Source organism: Adelges cooleyi, unplaced genomic scaffold (assembly GCF_023614345.1).
Source record: "Adelges cooleyi isolate 19-005CV unplaced genomic scaffold, UGA_ACOO_1.1 ACOO_flye_CR_arks_rails_tigmint_CR_PRNA_14, whole genome shotgun sequence".
NCBI lineage: Eukaryota > Metazoa > Arthropoda > Insecta > Hemiptera > Adelgidae > Adelges > Adelges cooleyi.
The window spans coordinates 156,797-174,281 of NW_026095795.1; the positions used below are offsets into that span (position 1 = coordinate 156,797).

General features: G+C 26.9%; 1 protein-coding gene and 2 long non-coding RNA genes across 10 annotated transcripts in view; 1 reads left to right on the plus strand and 2 right to left on the minus strand.

Annotated features, from left to right (window-relative positions):
* The window catches only part of LOC126847992 (cytochrome P450 4C1-like), a 64,082-nt gene that overhangs the window by 30,326 nt on the left and 16,271 nt on the right, over positions 1 to 17,485 (minus strand). The window contains exon 1 of one of the 8 annotated variants that reach the window (XM_050588475.1): positions 12,923 to 13,037. The exons of 4 other annotated variants lie outside the window; for them this stretch is intronic. In XM_050588475.1, the coding sequence (XP_050444432.1) occupies positions 12,923 to 12,955 (33 nt within the window). In that variant the 5' untranslated portion in view covers positions 12,956 to 13,037. Of the gene's footprint in view, positions 1 to 7,994; positions 8,103 to 9,733; positions 9,816 to 12,922; positions 13,038 to 17,485 lie in introns of those variants that run through there. 3 more of the 8 variants (XM_050588485.1, XM_050588476.1, XM_050588482.1) reach the window with 3 other exon arrangements.
* Positions 768 to 1,503, plus strand: LOC126848000 (uncharacterized). Its single transcript, XR_007687187.1, has 3 exons — positions 768 to 863; positions 1,085 to 1,299; positions 1,359 to 1,503. It is a non-coding gene; the product is annotated as an uncharacterized LOC126848000 (long non-coding RNA).
* On the minus strand, positions 1,090 to 2,618 carry LOC126847999 (uncharacterized). The gene is made up of 4 exons (XR_007687186.1): positions 2,549 to 2,618; positions 2,185 to 2,289; positions 1,988 to 2,079; positions 1,090 to 1,491 (listed from the first exon to the last, which is right to left on the minus strand). It is a non-coding gene; the product is annotated as an uncharacterized LOC126847999 (long non-coding RNA).

A 17,485-nucleotide genomic window follows, 5' to 3' on the forward strand; every position in this document is an offset into this window, starting at 1 on the left:
ACATCCTTCGTTTAAACGTATTATATAATATCACTTAATACAAATCACTCGTTATCGAGAGTAAACGTGTCTATGAGAACAGATTTAGAAAAAATACATTTGGTTTACTTTTACTTTATTGTGTCAAAAACTACATCTAAAAACTAATGAATTTCTAAATAATAAAATTATAAACAAATATATACTATATACTAAATACGCTTTGAATTTTTATCATAATTAAATATTATTTAATTAAAAATTATCAAAAAAGTAAGTGGTTATTAAAACATGTTTTCAATTGTAAAATAACACAAACAAAAATGTTTTAAAAATAATTTTACCTAATTGAAATTATTATGAGAGAAAATTAGTCAATCACACTATATAATTAAGCTAACCAAGAAAAAAACAACTTTTATTTCTAAAAAACAATATAGACTTCCTGTCTATCAGGCTACCTATAGTAACACAGTATACATTTCAGACCAATTTTATAATTTATAAAGTACAATTCATAAAGTTTGATAAGTCATTTAAATAAATAATAAATAGTAATAATAGAAATAATAAATGTAATAGTTTAAAACACATAAAAAAATCTGGTAAAAAGTATAAATAGTATAAAATGATACCTAAGTAAAGATATTTTTTAACTAAAAATGTATATATTATAAACTAAACATCAAAATTTACAAATGTATAATTACTTGGTTTAGCAAAAAAAATTGTACCGTTTTTTTTTTTAATCTAGGTATTCAAAATTTTGACTACACAATTTTTCCTAACAACATCAACATAATTTCACAACAGTTTACAAATTTTCAATCTTTCAGTTAGGTCAAGATATTTTTACAATAAATTAATATTTTAATGTTATTAAGGTAAGTAAATATTAATAAATAAGCAAATACAGAAGCTACATTTATAATTTATTTGGTAGGCTAATAATTATGATTGTCAAAATTGTAATAGTAATATACTGTTAGTATCGTTAAACTAAAGATACTTGTATTGACACTTAAAGTGTAAAAATATTCAAACAATAATACAAGTATTCAAAAAAAAAAAAAATTTAAATAATCTTAATTTTGTTTTAATGTAGTTGAAAATTAAAAATATTTAGCCAAATGAGATATCAGTGTAGTGGTCATAAATACAGTACAGTTTATATGGACGTTGAAGACAGGATAATAAGTTATTCAATAAATAAACAACTGAATTACAGTTGATTAATAATAAATTATAATGAGACTTTTTTAAATAAAATTAAACAAAATATAAAGAGATTGGAGATGATACTACGATGTCTAACAGCAGGTAAACAGAAATACTGGGTGGCGTTTATACTGTTAGCCTGATACAGAATATTCTTCCAGGGGTTTTGCACAAAATCCAATTAACTTCAACAACAAATATTCAAATATAGTGTCAAAAATCCGTCTATGGATTACAGTGTCCATGGAGAAATATATGATATGTCCATTTAATCTTCCTCTGGTCACATTCTAGCTGAAAAAACAACAAATGGTTAAATAATATTAATAATAATTATAATATAAAACCAATTTTAAATAAATTACTAATGTTAACGTTTGTTAATTGTGAAGTTAAAATTAAATATAACGAAAATTGATAATGACATTTTTTAATACCATTTAACTTCCAACTTTTTATACCATTCAACTTAAATTATCTATCAATAACACTTGGAAGAGTGATTTCATGACTACACTATATTTGTGACCGGTATATATCAAGTGGACCTAGTTTGTTATCTCATACCAATGAAGCGTAAGATCTACAAGTAAATGCAATTTTTCTTGTTCAAAAACTAACAATGTTAGAAAATAGTAAATTAAATTATTAAAAAGAAAGTTAAGAAAGATAAGTTACATTTGATTTCTTTTTTTTTAAATGCCCTATATTAGGGTGTTTTAGATTGATATTAAACTAATTTTGTATCAATATTTGTATTAATACTACAAATCTAGAATGTTTTCCTTACCTTGTCTATTTAGACAAATGATAAAACAATTATTTCTTCCAGTTAGTGTCGATGGAGAACTGTTCAACCAGAATCTTTGACTCATCTTAAAACTGAAAGATATATTATTAATAAATAAGTTAAAAGTTAAAATGTTAATTATTAAAATAATAGAGATTAAATCAATTAAAACAATTTTACAAAAAATAACTCCATACCTGTTACCACACTTAATCAGACTAGAGATAGTTTCAGGAATCGAACCGCTCTAATGAATAAGCATACCGATAAGCTTTTTATGACTTCAGACAACTACCATCATACTGTAAAACATAATTTACTTGTATTAATAGTTTTGTTTAAATAGGATGTAATAATATTGTCACACAAATTAGTACAATATAGTGTATGTATGAACTTTGTCGCTAGGTACTATAATTGATAAATATATTATGATATTCAAATTAAATATTGCAAATTTATATTATGTGAAAATAAGAGTTTTGAATTATGAATTAAAAAAGAATTCTAATAAAAATATTCATTTAATATTAATAAGAAACGAAAGTAAATTTTATTTACCAATAATTATCGTTGTCGTCATATGAACTAGTTGGTTTTTTGTCATTATAAATGTATCGTAAAAATGTGTGCTATTTAAGAAAATATAATATATTTTAACACGGTTATTTTTTTTATCATTTGAATTATTGCCGTTTAGTTCTAGAGATAACAGTTAACTCTGACAAACGTTAGTTATATTTTAGTTACTTTTATTCTGATAGAATTGGCAGACTGATAGAATGTGATTTTATATTTTGGTGTTTCTGGGTTGGTCACGCTGATAAAATAAAAATTGTGTTATTTTTTGGAAGAACTCTTATCTCTTATCATTTTTTGGAAGAACTGCCCTAAACACCAGGTTTATAGGAATTTTTAAATCTGAAAGTGATAAAATCACTTTTGAAAAAACGCTTCGATGCAAATCGGTAGTTAGTATTTTCAAGGCAGTACAGTCCAACCCAAGCACAGTATAAACCAGCAAAGTTAGAAAGTTTTAAATGAAGGTTCTGTATTTACAAATGAGCATCAAAGCGTTAATTTGAAATTGATTTTATCCGAGAGGACTAGTACAGTAGAGTATTGGCATAATGTAATCAAAGCAATGAGGAAACAGAGAGGTCACAGGTCTACAGGAATTATTATAAGTAAAAGTGATAAAATTGAATAAAATCGCTTTCAAATAAACGCTTTGATGCTCATTTGTAAATACAGAACCTTCATTTAAAACTTTCTAACTTTGCTGGTTTATACTGTGCTTGGGTTGGACTGTACTGCCTTGAAAATACTAACTACCGATTTGCATCGAAGCGTTTTTTCAAAAGTGATTTTATCACTTTCAGATTTAAAAATTCCTATAAACCTGTGACCTCCCCGTCCCCACTATGCTCCGTCCCCACTATGCCCCGACCCCACTGTACTGGTTTTTTAAAAATTATGATATTGTGATGTAATGTTTTTGCAGGATTTAAATGTACAACTCCTTTTCTTTGCTTATCTTTTTTTCTTTCATCAGCGCAATATTCTTTGTTTCCTCTTAAATCCCGTATATGTTGAAAGCTTTTAAGGGCTCGTTTACTTTTCCTTCCCATGTTAACTTAATGAATTTAAAAAAAAAAATATGCCTAAAATAAAAAATTAAAAAATTAACTACGACACATGAAATACAACTCTAGACGTCAAACAACTTTATTACACCACATAACAATATGATTAATCCATATACACAACAATTTTCATGTATTTGTAAAGCACATATATTAGATTAATAGAAGTCCTGATATTATTATTGTAATTTTCTTGACTTAAATACACATTTTTATAGTAATGCAAATAATTTTTTTAACGTTATCATAAACATGTCCATAAAAATTCAAATACATACCCATTTATAATAGAAGTATACCGTCAAATATAATTTATGATAGTATTAATAACAATAATTGTAGGTATATAACAAAGTTATCATAACAAAAAGTTGCACACGGGTATAAAATGAAAAGCTTACATAAATGTTAATATTTACCTGTAACATTTACAAAACAACAACAACTTATTACATAGATTAATTTCTTTATTGTCAAGTAATCCCCCAAAAAATTACAGTACACAAAAGTACCTTTTTTTGTAAATTTCTTAAATGAAACTATTCTTTCAATAATATTAAACATAGCAATGTTATTTATAAAAACCAAAAGCTCAAAAAAATGACAAAAACACTACTGAGTTACAAATCTTAGTAATGTAAACAAAAAAAATTCATTAAATCATACAAATTTGTATGAAATATTAAAAAATAGTATCTGGAAAATTGCATTTTACATTGACTAATAATAAACAATATGTAACTGTAATGTAATGCATAAAGATAACAATTAGAGACGATGTGCAATAATAACCTCTATATTTCAACCATGTTATTACCTACACTGTGTACGTATAAACATACAGTTTTGAGATTTAATACGTCACTTCCCTTACCTATACCTAGCATACAAGACATAAATCATGACAGATGTTTCTAACACCAACTTAGTTCTGACTTCTGTCATAAGGTAACATACGGATAAATATAAATAAATAATAATATAAATTTAAACGAATCAGCAATACTGAAGCTACTACATACTAAATAACAAGTCACCTACCAAGCTGAATCTCGGCAAACACTCCCAGCAATTAAGACGGTGTGCAGGTGGTTTTATACGAGGGCGGAAATTTAACACCGAAAATTATGTAAAGAAAATATTTTTTTATAATTAAATATTTTTTACAATATGTAAATAAAAATAATAATACTCGGAACGACGGCGGATTGACACTCCGGATCAATTTTAAATCAATAACTGATAATCGAATTATCTAATACTGACTGGCAACTACCTACAAATGTCATCACCCCCCGACCTCTCTCTCACACACCATGACCGGCTCGGGCCGATAAGAGGTTTTTCGTTCCCACCTGTACCGTGTACATAGGACGGTGGACAGTTGATAACGCGATCGGGCGTTTATATGGTCACGATCGAATATTATTTTGTCTCAAAAATTGATAATTACAACAACTATACACTATAGTATAAACAACTCATGTTATCATTTCTCACGAAATGGCTGCCAATTAAAATTAAATTAGTTACTTAAATTAAATTCAGTTATTCCGCAAAAAGTTCAAGTCCAAATCGATTTTATATCAACTGTGACTTAATAAAATCCACACCCAGTTAGTTATATTCTGTTGACAAATTGTTTTTTTATTAAATAATGAAAATTTATATTAAATTAAATTTAATATAAATTAAATTTTTAATTTTAAATAAAATTAAATTGATAAAATAAACATCAACTACGTCATAAAAGTTTTATACAGCGCAATACAACAACCAGAATAAAAACTAGCGTTTTTGTAGAGATTTAAAAATACTATTTGAAACGATATACAATATTTTCTATCATAACTGATTTCATAATTCATTACGGAGCAGATAAGAGCGCGCATCAATATGCCGTTCGTACACACGATGATGCCAATAGAACAAAAAATTATACTTTTTTTTTTCGTTTCTCACATCTGGTGAAGTGCGTTTGTACTTAAAAAAAAAAAAAAAAAAATTGAACTTTGTGTAAACTTAAAGTCAAAAATGTTACTTGAGCACAAAACTTAATAGTATCATTCTGCATAGAACTACATAAAATTGTTTTAATGATTTGATAACAATTTTTTTAAGAATTTAAGTGTTTTTTGTTAAAATATACGCAATCTGCGAAAACACAGTTTTCCGGCTATTAAAAAAAACTGTTGTGCCGAATTATTTTTCTGTTTAATATGTTATGGATACATATGAGTTCCAACTACTGGCAAATTTTCAACCCATAGATCTTAAAATTACGGCTAAAAACCCCGAAAAACAAAAAAACTTGTACCCCCCCAAGGGGGGTGGGCATTGGGTTAAATTAAAATTTGATACAACTGACGTGCGCGGGCATACTAAATAAATATTTCTTATAAATTTCAACTCGATCCGACTCTTTTTCTCGAAGCTATAGCTAGTAAAAGTTCTAACTTAAAAACTCGTACGGTTTTTTTTTTGTTTTTTCAACTTTCGTCTGTGAAGAGTTAAACTTTTTCAACTTTTACCCCCCCAAAGTACCAACTAGATGAAAATTGCGGTTTATAGAGTTGCTATTCAAAAGAATTGGTCCAGTATTAAAGAAGTTACAGTGTATACAGATAAAAAAAACACACATCAGAGTAAAACCAATACCTTCTCGCTTTGCATCGAAGCTAAACATAACACCTTGTCAGCCCTGAATTGAAGCTAAAATATTTAACTATTAATAATTTATTTTACAATTATGCTGTAACTAAAAGATAATATGTACGCATAACATTGAAAAAAAAAAATTCAGATGATCTTTACTAAAATATGTATAGACTATAGTGTAGCTAATCTGGTATTCTCGTATCTGTATTACAAAGACAACGAACATATTATTGTTTCTCTTAAATTACTAGAAATTGAGAATACGAAAAGAGTATTAAAATGTAATAGATAGGCGTAATTACCTTCTGCTAATTTTTAATAAATTAATCTTTAGTGTTTAAGTTCCCTAAACTAATAAAACAAGTAACAGCCCCAATAAATAGAATTGATCGAAGTTAAAATGGTTTTTTAAAACATGGGCAAATTGTCATATTCATAATTTACATTCTAGGACAAATTAGAATAAAGCGACATTTTTTTCATTTTTAAGTCCTACTAAGTCTCACTGGATTGTTTACATATTTTAAATAGAAATTGATTAAATAATTTGCTTAATATGATAATAATAAAATGGTATAATGTTTTTTCTTGGCTGGCTAAAATAATAACACTCTAATTTAACCTCATATCGATTCAAAAATGTAACGAGTAAAAAATTACAATTTTACAAAGAACCGTTTTAACTTTTTCTTAATGTTTTTATTAATAACAACGGTTTTACTAACTACATATTCGACATAAAAAATAACGAAACCCTATTTAATATGATTACATTATATTAAAATAACACTATTCAAAACCTTTCTTCAATAATTGATTACGGTCTTGCTTTTATTTTAACGTAAAACCCGTCGACAAACTTTAGTGTCGTTGAAAACATTACACGGAGATTATCTGGTTTAGGATGAAAACGATAAGACCGGACCAGTGTTGAGATGACTGTTTTCATTTGAAGCATTGCATATTTGATACCGGGGCAATTCCTGTAACCAGCACTAAAAGGAAGAAACGAATACGGATGGCGACTGCGACATGCTTCGGGCAAGAAGTTGTCTGGGTTGAACTTCTCCGGATCGGGATAGATTTGCGCATTTAAGTGTAACAGAGCAGGAGAAATTACGAACGTTGACCCTGCAGATATTTTTAAAAATTACTTTACTTAGTTATTTTAAGCATCAAATGTGCCTAATTATCAAACAAATATATCTATGGCCGTACCTGCAGGGATTAAATAGCCTCCAATCGTTGTTTCCTTTTCTACGTTTCTGCCAAATAATGGAAGGGGGGGGGAAATGTCGCATAGTTTCTTTGATTACACGTTCCAAGTATTCCATGTTTTGTAAATCATCATAGGTAAGTTGTCGATCCGGATCGCCAGAAGAAATATTGTCAATAACTCTTCCAACACCTATTATTAGGCAAGAAAAAAAAGTATACAATTTTTTCGTTACTAAGAATACCTATAATGTGTAATTTTAAAATTGATATATGAATACAAAATATGAGTTACATTATTTTGTACATCCTGATGATGAGCCAACATAAATATTGTACATGCGTTCGTCATAGCTGTTGTGTCTTGACCTCCTAATACCACATATAAAAAAAATAGAGAAAAACAATTCCTCTTAATACGCATGTTAAAATATATAACAACATACGACCAATTCTTTCCAAAAGTCATTTTTAAAAAAAACACGTACCAATTATAACAGTAATTATTTCATCCTGTAATTGGTGAAATGGCATCTGATTTTCATTCCCGAGCATTATCTCAATAAACGATTTAGATTTAAGGCCAATACATTCTTCTTGATTGTTTGTAATGTTTTTTAATTCTGTATTTTTTTTCTGAATTAAATCGTCGATGAAATTGTAAATTTTACTCTGGCTAATGTCATGTTTGCGTTTAAGCGACGATAACTGAAATAGACTTTTGTTCCTAAACCACGGGTGTCTTATTCGGTATTCCCAAACCTAAAACCAATCTTCAACAATATATATTGTGATTAATTAAATGTAACAAATAGGATTGTGTAAAGCGTAATTACTCTCTGCCAACTTTTAACATATTCTTCAATAGCTTTTCAGGTCCTCCAAAAAACTTTAGGTAACCTTGCCACCAAAAAGAGTCCATCTCGACCTGGTATTCGATTTGCTAATGTTGTCTTTCTTCGGTTTACTATTTTAAAATAAAGAACTACTAAAAATAATATTACCGTTATAAGTATAACGACAATGTTATTCAGGCTTGTTTCATTTATTATGTCTGAGACCTGAAAAAATCGTGTCCATTAATTAGTAGTTTTTCTTATCATGGTACTATTTTCGTTACATATAATTTAGTGCTATAACTAAAAAAAAATATATACGCATAACATTGTTAAAAAAAATAAGATTATGTTTACCAAAATATGTATAGACTACAGTAGCTAATTAGCTAATACACTAGCATTCACTCATTTCAATGGAAAGTTATAACGGTTATAATACATTTTTAACAAATAAACGGCTTAGTCCATATGCCAAAATTCAAGTTTCTACCTACAATAATTAGTAACATAATACTCACACAATATTCAACTAACTATTTTTAAACAGATAATGATAGTCATATGCCATTTGTATTAAACTCAAATATGGGCTTTAATCTTTTATATTTTGGGTTACCGTTTTGTAGAACACACAAAATAAATTATTTTATGACAAAATAATACATTTATGGAAATTCTTTTTTTTTTTTTATTGAATGTCAGCGATACGCATATTATGAACTTTTTGAATTGGGATTCATCAGTTGACCCTTAGTAGAACTTTTGGAAATGGGAATTCATAATATATACATGTTTAAAATGGATTTATTGATCTTAAAAATGTTTATATTTTAGTCATAAGGTACGTTTAGGGTTAGGTTAGGTTAATGACGATTATTTTATCTTACACTATCTAAAGTAAGTGGTTAAGGTCATGCCGTGAGTCCAGACAAGAATAAAACTAAAAATATGAAAACCAATTATAAACATCAATGTAAAAACAACACCTTCTCAGCCCTGCATTGAAGCTAAAATGTTGTACTATTAATATTTTGTTTTACAATTATAAAAAATACACAATAGCTAATAATTGTTTGTTCTATATTTATATATATATCTATGATAAGTTAAATTTTTGAATGTATTCTAATTACAATAAAAAAATCAGTGTAAGTTTATGTTATGAAAATTGGAAATTATAATAAAAACACGATATATTTAAGAATGTTGTCATAAACTTTTGAATTTTAGATATTAGATAATAGACAATTTAGAGGAATCTGAAGAAGTTAGTATAATTTTAGTGTAATCATTTTAACAATAAACATGATTTAAAAATATATGAGGATTTTCTTTTTACTTAAAATCCTAGTCATAATAATTGTAATGTTAAGTTGATAATTATTTACCTGCCGAGACAAAACCATTTCATTTAATCGCATTTTTCTTACGACGAAAACTTAAGATTCTAATTTTCTATAACAAATTCTTAGCAACTATACACAACGACTAACTCTGTTTTTAATTAATCTTACATTTATACTCTCATATTATATGCTTTCCCACTAAGTATTAAATTTTCAATAGGTATTATTTATGAGTACGTTAATAAGCTCTGTGAAACAATTATGCCAGCATAATTCGGTCGTGGTCTAGTAAAGGCGAAGCATAACTGAATAAATAAATCCAAGTCATTGTAAAAACAATGATATGGTTAAAATTGTATTATTCGACTTTGTTTACTCGATAAACTTTATTTATTATTTTGTTTGTTAATGTTAATACAATTATAACTTAGGGAGGCTACCGCATCTAAAAAAATGTAACAACAAATTATTTATAAAAATAAAAACAGTGAAGAGCAATAATAACTGTTTTTTTAAAGCGCAAATAAATTTACATTGAAATTTCACCAAAAAAAAAAAAAAATCAGCTTGATAATTGCATCTCTTCCATAAACTGTATTTATTCTATAATATTATAAAAGAAAATGTAATTTCAGCTAATGTAATTTTAATTTTAAACGACACTACACGTGATTAATGAATATTTGATATTTTGCATATTGCTTATGTAATAATGAGAAATAACGCAAGATGGTTTCTTTATAGTGTAATTGTAATATTGTGTACTTAATAATTTCTAAACAACCAAGTTATTTTTTGACTATTTATTTTGAAACCTTGTCTGTTGTCATGTGGTGTAAATACAAAATCATGCAGTGTAGGGTTAAGTAATTATACATTGTAATTATAATACAACTGACACTAAATTTAACTTTTGGACGTCTTGGGTTTTTGCCTGTTTTGTACTATTTAATAAATAAACATATGTACTTTTTTAACGTATCATATGAACTATAATTTTTGTTAGGTAAATATAAATTTATAACAATATTAGAATGTTTATATTTGTCAATATACAATGAGACCATTGTCTAACAAAAGTATTCAAATTCATTTAACACTTAAATACCCGAAATCAAATACTCGACTACTTGTTACTGTATTTCAAACGCCCTCAAAAAGCCATAACTCACTTGAAACAATATACAACAATGTAAGGACATGATGTTTCTGTGTCTCGCTTAATGTGGTTTGGTTCTTATCTAATGGTAGGATCTAAAATTAAAAAACTGATCCATTAAAGTGTAACAGAGCAGGGAAAATTAGGAACATTGACCCTGCAGATATTTTTAAAAATTACTTTACTTTGTTATTTTAAGTATCAATTGTGGATAGTTATCAAACAAATATATCTATGGCCGTACCTGTAGGGATTAAATAGCCTCCAACCATTGTTTCCTTTTCTACGTTTCTGCCAAATAATGGAAGGGGGGGGGGAAATGTCGCATAGTTTCTTTGATTACACGTTCCAAGTATTCCATCTTTTGTAAATCATCATAGGTAGGTTGTCGATCCGGATCGCCAGAAGAAAATATTGTCAATAACTCTTCCAACACCTATTATTAGGCAAGAAAAAAAAGTATACAATTTTTTCGTTACTAAGAATACCTATAATGTGTAATTTAAAAATTGATATATGAATACAAAATATGGGTTACATTATTTTGTACATCCTGATGATGAGCCAACATAAATATTGTACATGCGTTCGTCATAGCTGTTGTATCTTGACCTCCTAATAGCACATATAAAAAAAAATAGAGAAAAAAAATTTCTCTTAATACGCATGTTAAAATATATAACAAACATACGACCAATTCTTTCCAAAAGTCATTTTAAAAAAAAACACGTACCAATATAACAGTAATTATTTCATCCCGTAATTGGTTAAATGTCAACTGATTTTCATTCTCGAGCATTATCTCAATAAACGATTTAGATTTAAGGCCAATACATTCTTCGTTATATTCTTCCTGATTGTTTATATTGTTCTTCAATTCTGTATTTTTTCTCTGAACTAAATCGTCGATGAAATTAAAAATTTTACTTTGACTAATGTCATGTTTACGTTTAAGCGAAGAAAACTGAAATAGACTTTTGTTCCTAAACCACGGGTGTCTTATTCGGTATTCCCAAACCTAAAACCAAACTTCATTAAAAAAGGCTGACATGCCAACTCAAAAACATCATCGGTAAAGTACTTATTAGTTATAAAGTGTGCCTTGTAATATATATTCATTCCAGAAATCATGAAATATTGAACGTATACCTTTAGTATGACGTGTAAATTCTCCACAAATCATATTCATAAATTACATTAATAATATCACCTATTGTTTTTTAAAATATTTAGTAATTATGACCTAAGCCTAATAATAACACATTTTAACAAAAAACGGCTTAGTCCATTTGCCAAAATTTAAGTTTCTACCTACAATAATTAGTAACATAATATCTACACAATATTCCACTAACTTTTCGGTAAATGATTTTTTTAACCCTTTCAGGACGACACCTTGAAAAACAGATATTGATGGTCATATACCATTTGTATTGAAATTAAATACGGGCTTAAGTCTTTTAAATTTTGTGTTACTGTTTTGTAAGAACATACCAATTCTTCATAATAATATTTTTATGGGAACTGTTATTTTTTTCCTCTTTTTATTAAATGTCAACGATACGCATATTATGAACTTTTCAATTGGGGATTTATCAGTTGAACCTTAGTGGAAGTTTCGGAAATGGGAATTCATAATATATAAATGTTTAAAAAGAGTTTATTGATCTCAAAAATATTTTTATTTTAGTCATAAGGTAAAGATACGCTTAGGGTTAGGTTATGGTAGGTTAATGACGATTATTTTATCTTACACTTTCCAAAGTAAGTAGTTAAGGTGATTCCGTGAGTCCAGACAAAAATAAAAAATATCAATGTAAAACCTTCTCAGCCCTGAATTGGATGAAATTTGGAAATTATAATAAAAAAAAACGATCATTTTACGAATGTCGTTATAAACTTTTTAATTTTAGATTTTTTCAATAGACAATTTAGAGGGATCTGAAGGAGATAGTAAAATTGTAGTGTAATCATTTTCACAATAAAAATGATTTTCAAAAATGTGTGAGGATTTTCTTTTTACTTAAAATCCTAGTCATAATAATTGTAATGTTAAGTTGATAATTATTTACCTGCCGAGACAAAACCATTTCATTTAATCCCATTTTTCTTACGACGAAAACTTAAGATTCTAATTTTCTATAATAAATTCAAAGCAACTGTACACAACGACTAACTCGGTTTTTAATTATTCTTACATTTATACTATCACATTATATGCTTTCCCACTAGTATTCAATTTTCAATAGGTATTAATTATGAGTACGTTCATAGGCTCTGTGAAACTCACATTTTCATTAAAATAATACATTTGCATACAAATAATATTGTAATATATATAATATAAGCTACTATTTTAAATTTTTTGTGCATATATTACGTTAAATTTTTACGTTAAAATCATACAATTTCTTTTAAAGAATTCAAAACAATTATAATTATGTAATTAAATTTAGTTGAAGTAGTGTTACTGGACACCCTCTTCTTTCACGTTGTCCTGTCATTGTATTATATATTCAAATTTTCTATAATAAATTCTTAGCAACTATACACAACGACTAACTCGGTTTTTTAATTATTCTTACATTTTTTTATACTCTAATGTCATATGCACTCCCACGAGTATTGAGGAAAAATAAATAATATTCAATTTTCAATAGGTATTATTTATGAATACGTTCATAAGCTCTGCGAAACTCACATTTTCATTAAAATAATAAATTTGCATACAAATAGTATTGTAATATATATATTATAAGCTACTATTTTATATTTTTAGTGCAATATATTACGTTAAATTTTTTAGTAAATTTTATACATTTAAAATAATAATACAGACATAAATGATGCTAGTAAATAGTTGAATTATTGATTTATATACACTTTTGAGTATTCAATGATGTCATTACATGTTTGAAAACAATACTTTTTAAGTATTTATTAGTGTGCACGACCCAATTATGCCAGCATAATTGGGTCGTGGTCTAGTAAGGGCGAAGCATAACTGAATAAATCAATCCAAGTCATTGTAAAAACAATAATATGGTTAAAATTCTATTGTTCGACTTTGTGTACCCGATAAACTTTATTTATTATTTTGTTTGTTAATGTTAATACAATTATAACTTAAGGAAGCTACCGTATCTAAAAAAATGTAACAACAAATTATTTATAAAAATAAAAACAGTGAAGAGCAATAATAACTGTTTTTTAAAGCGCAAATAAATTTACATATTATAATTTTTGTTAGGTAAATATAAATTTATAACAATATTAGAATCTTTATATTTGTCAATATACAATGAGACCATTGTCTAACAAAAGTATTCAAATTCATTTAACACTTAAATACCCGAAATCAAAAACTCAACTACTTGTTACTGTATTTCAAACGCCCTCAAAAAGCCATAACTCACTTGACACAATATACAACAATGTAAGGACATTAAAACTTACAAACTATACTCTCATAGCTACATACACTATTTGTTATATATATTTCAAAAAAGTAACATAGTTTTTCAAATTTTTATAACAACACAATTAAAAAAATGAATTACACAATATAATTTTGTACACCACAACGAAGCTAATCATGGGTAATACACTAGGCGACAACACAATATTAATTTGAACTCAAGGCCAAGTATTAATTAAACTTATTCACGACTATCTAAGGCTTAAAAAAAATTTCATTTTATTTGTTGCAAAATATTAGTACGAGTATATTTTTATAAAAAAAGTTTTTTGTATGTATTTATTTATGTTTATTATATGTACGATGCATGACCTATGTATAGTAAAAATTAATGATTAATAATTATTTTGCATGCCTCCCTAGCTTATTGTTCTGATGCAAACTGTACTGACATTTTTAATCGTCCATAAAATATATTATTTTTCTGATTTTGCTACTCTTAAAGTTATAGTCATGAATACCTATTGTACTTAGACTATAAGGCATTAGAAATTAAACAAGAATTTCAATTTAAAAGAAATCGACGAATGAACACATGTAAAAGTATCATTTTGTATATTTGATATAAAGTTCCGTTTTTTTTTTTATTTAATCTTTACAAATGGTTATTGACATGATGTTTCTGTGTCTCGCTTAATGTGGTTTGGTTCTTATCTAATGGTAGGATCTAAAATTAAAAAACTGATATTTTTCTTTAGAAAAAATAAACGCATTTAAAATCCGTAGGATTGACAAATTAGATTGTGTACAATAAATATGAAAGTCATTGAAATGCCTTTGGAATAAATTATTGTCTATTTCGGGCATTGAGGCTTTCAAGTCAACTCGTTTACTGCATTGTAATACATTTTTATACGGAAGTTAATGCGTATACATATTTTATTCGTTTTAATTGGACTCTAAATAATCCCACGTCATTTGTTTTAAAGTTTGCATAACAATTTCGGTTTTTTTCATTGTTAGGCATATTTGTTTATTTTTATTTGTTAAGCACAACCGGTATGTTTTATTTTTTTTTATTAAGTCATTGTTTTTAACACAATAAAAAAATTCACCAGAAAAAAAATTAGCTTGATAATTGCATCTCTTCCATAAACTGTATTTATTCTATAATTATTATAAAGGAAATTAATGAAAACACAATAGTAATAATGTCGGAAAGTGTAATTTGAATTTTAAAATACACTACACTCAATTAAAGAATATTTTATATTATGCATATTGCTTTGGTAATAATGCGAAATAACGCACGTTGGTTTCTTTATAGTGTAATTGTAATATTGTGTACTTTAATATAATTATAACAAGTATGTATGCATTTTTTGAACTATATTACATGGGTAAATGAAATAATTTTTAGATGCAGTACATTCAATACACGTTGACAAACCAAAAAAAAAAGAAAAAATTAAAAACTTATTAGAGATTTAAAATTTTTTTTTTTAAACATTTATTACGTATTAGAAACGTATTTTCGTTGTATTGTGTACTTTAAATAGGAAATCTACCTGAAAAAAATTAAAACTCTAACATTGAGTCTTTGATGAATAACAGTTAACAATTAAAATTAACAAATTTAAATTGTATCAATCATTTTGAACGAGAAGCGGTTCATGCCGGTAGAATTGCAGTCTACCACAGTAAAAAAAGATAAAGCGAATATTGTTATTATCTCTAATATGCAAGCAATCTTCAGAAGTAATAGACTTACACATGTTGCAGACATTTGTTCAGCCATATGTGCAATAGTAAACAGTATTAAATTAGTCATGATAATTATCTTTTGTTTTTTTCCCAAAAAAAGTCAGTATAATAGGGTCACGGCATAACGGGGACGGGGTGGTCTCAGGTTAACAGGAATTATTACAACTGAATGTGATAAAATTACTTTCAAACAAACATATTGATGCTAGTTTTTTAACACCGTACCTCACTTTAATATTTTTTTACTTTGCTGCTTTATACTTTGACTGGTTTGGACGGAACTGTTATAAAAAAAATACTTCTGATTCGCATCGAAGCGTTTATTTACTAATAAAAATTAACACTTTCAGTTATAATAATGCCTGTAAATCTGTCACTTTCCAATGCCCCCACTATGTCCCGACCCCACTGTAATGGCTTATTTAACCCCAATTAATGTTTTATATGTTTTAGGTTTTTAAATTTCGGCCTACCGTTTGGTAATGGGTAAGTATATTTTCAAGACATTAAAGTAAACTGCTCATTTGCAAAATACAAGACTAGCACATTGTGGTTGAGACTTATTGGAAACCAGATCACGTTTTGTTTTGAAATTATTAATATATACTTATGTAAAAATGATATGGAAACACTCATGGAAACTGTTATTTTTTTCTTCTTTTTATTAAATGTGAACGATACGCATATTATGAACTTTTCGATTTGGGATTTATCAGTTGAACCGTAGTGGAAGTTTCGGAAATGGGAATTCATAATATATAAATGTTTACAAATGGTTTATAGATCTTAAAAATGTTTTTATTTTAGTAATAAGATAGATACATTTTGGGTTAGGTTAGGTAAGGATAATGACGATTATTTTTGTTACACTATCTAAAGTAAGCGGTTTAGGTGATCCATGGGCCCAGACACAAATATGAAAACTAATTAAAAACATCAATGTAAAAACAATACCTTCTCAGCTCTGCATCGAAGCTAAAATATTCATATATCAAAAACTAAGTTGTTTATTCTTTATTCTATATCGCTATGATAAGTTGGTTTTTTTTTCAAATTATACTTATAACTATTAAAATAACAGTGCAGTAAAAAAAGGTTAAGAGATAAAAAATGGAAAAATATTTGTTTTTACGAAGTTTAATACATACATTTAAATTTAATAAATTAGATAATTATCAATACCAATGTAAAAAAATAACACCTTGTCAGCCCTGAATTGAAGCTAAAATATTTAACTATTAATAATTTATTTTACAATTATGCTGTAACTAAAAGATAATATGTACGCATAACATTGAAAAAAAAAAAATTCAGATGATCTTTACTAAAATATGTATAGACTATAGTGTAGCTAATCTGGTATTCTCGTATCTGTATTACAAAGACAACGAACATATTATTGTTTCTCTTAAATTACTAGAAATTGAGAATACGAAAAGAGTAATAAAATGTG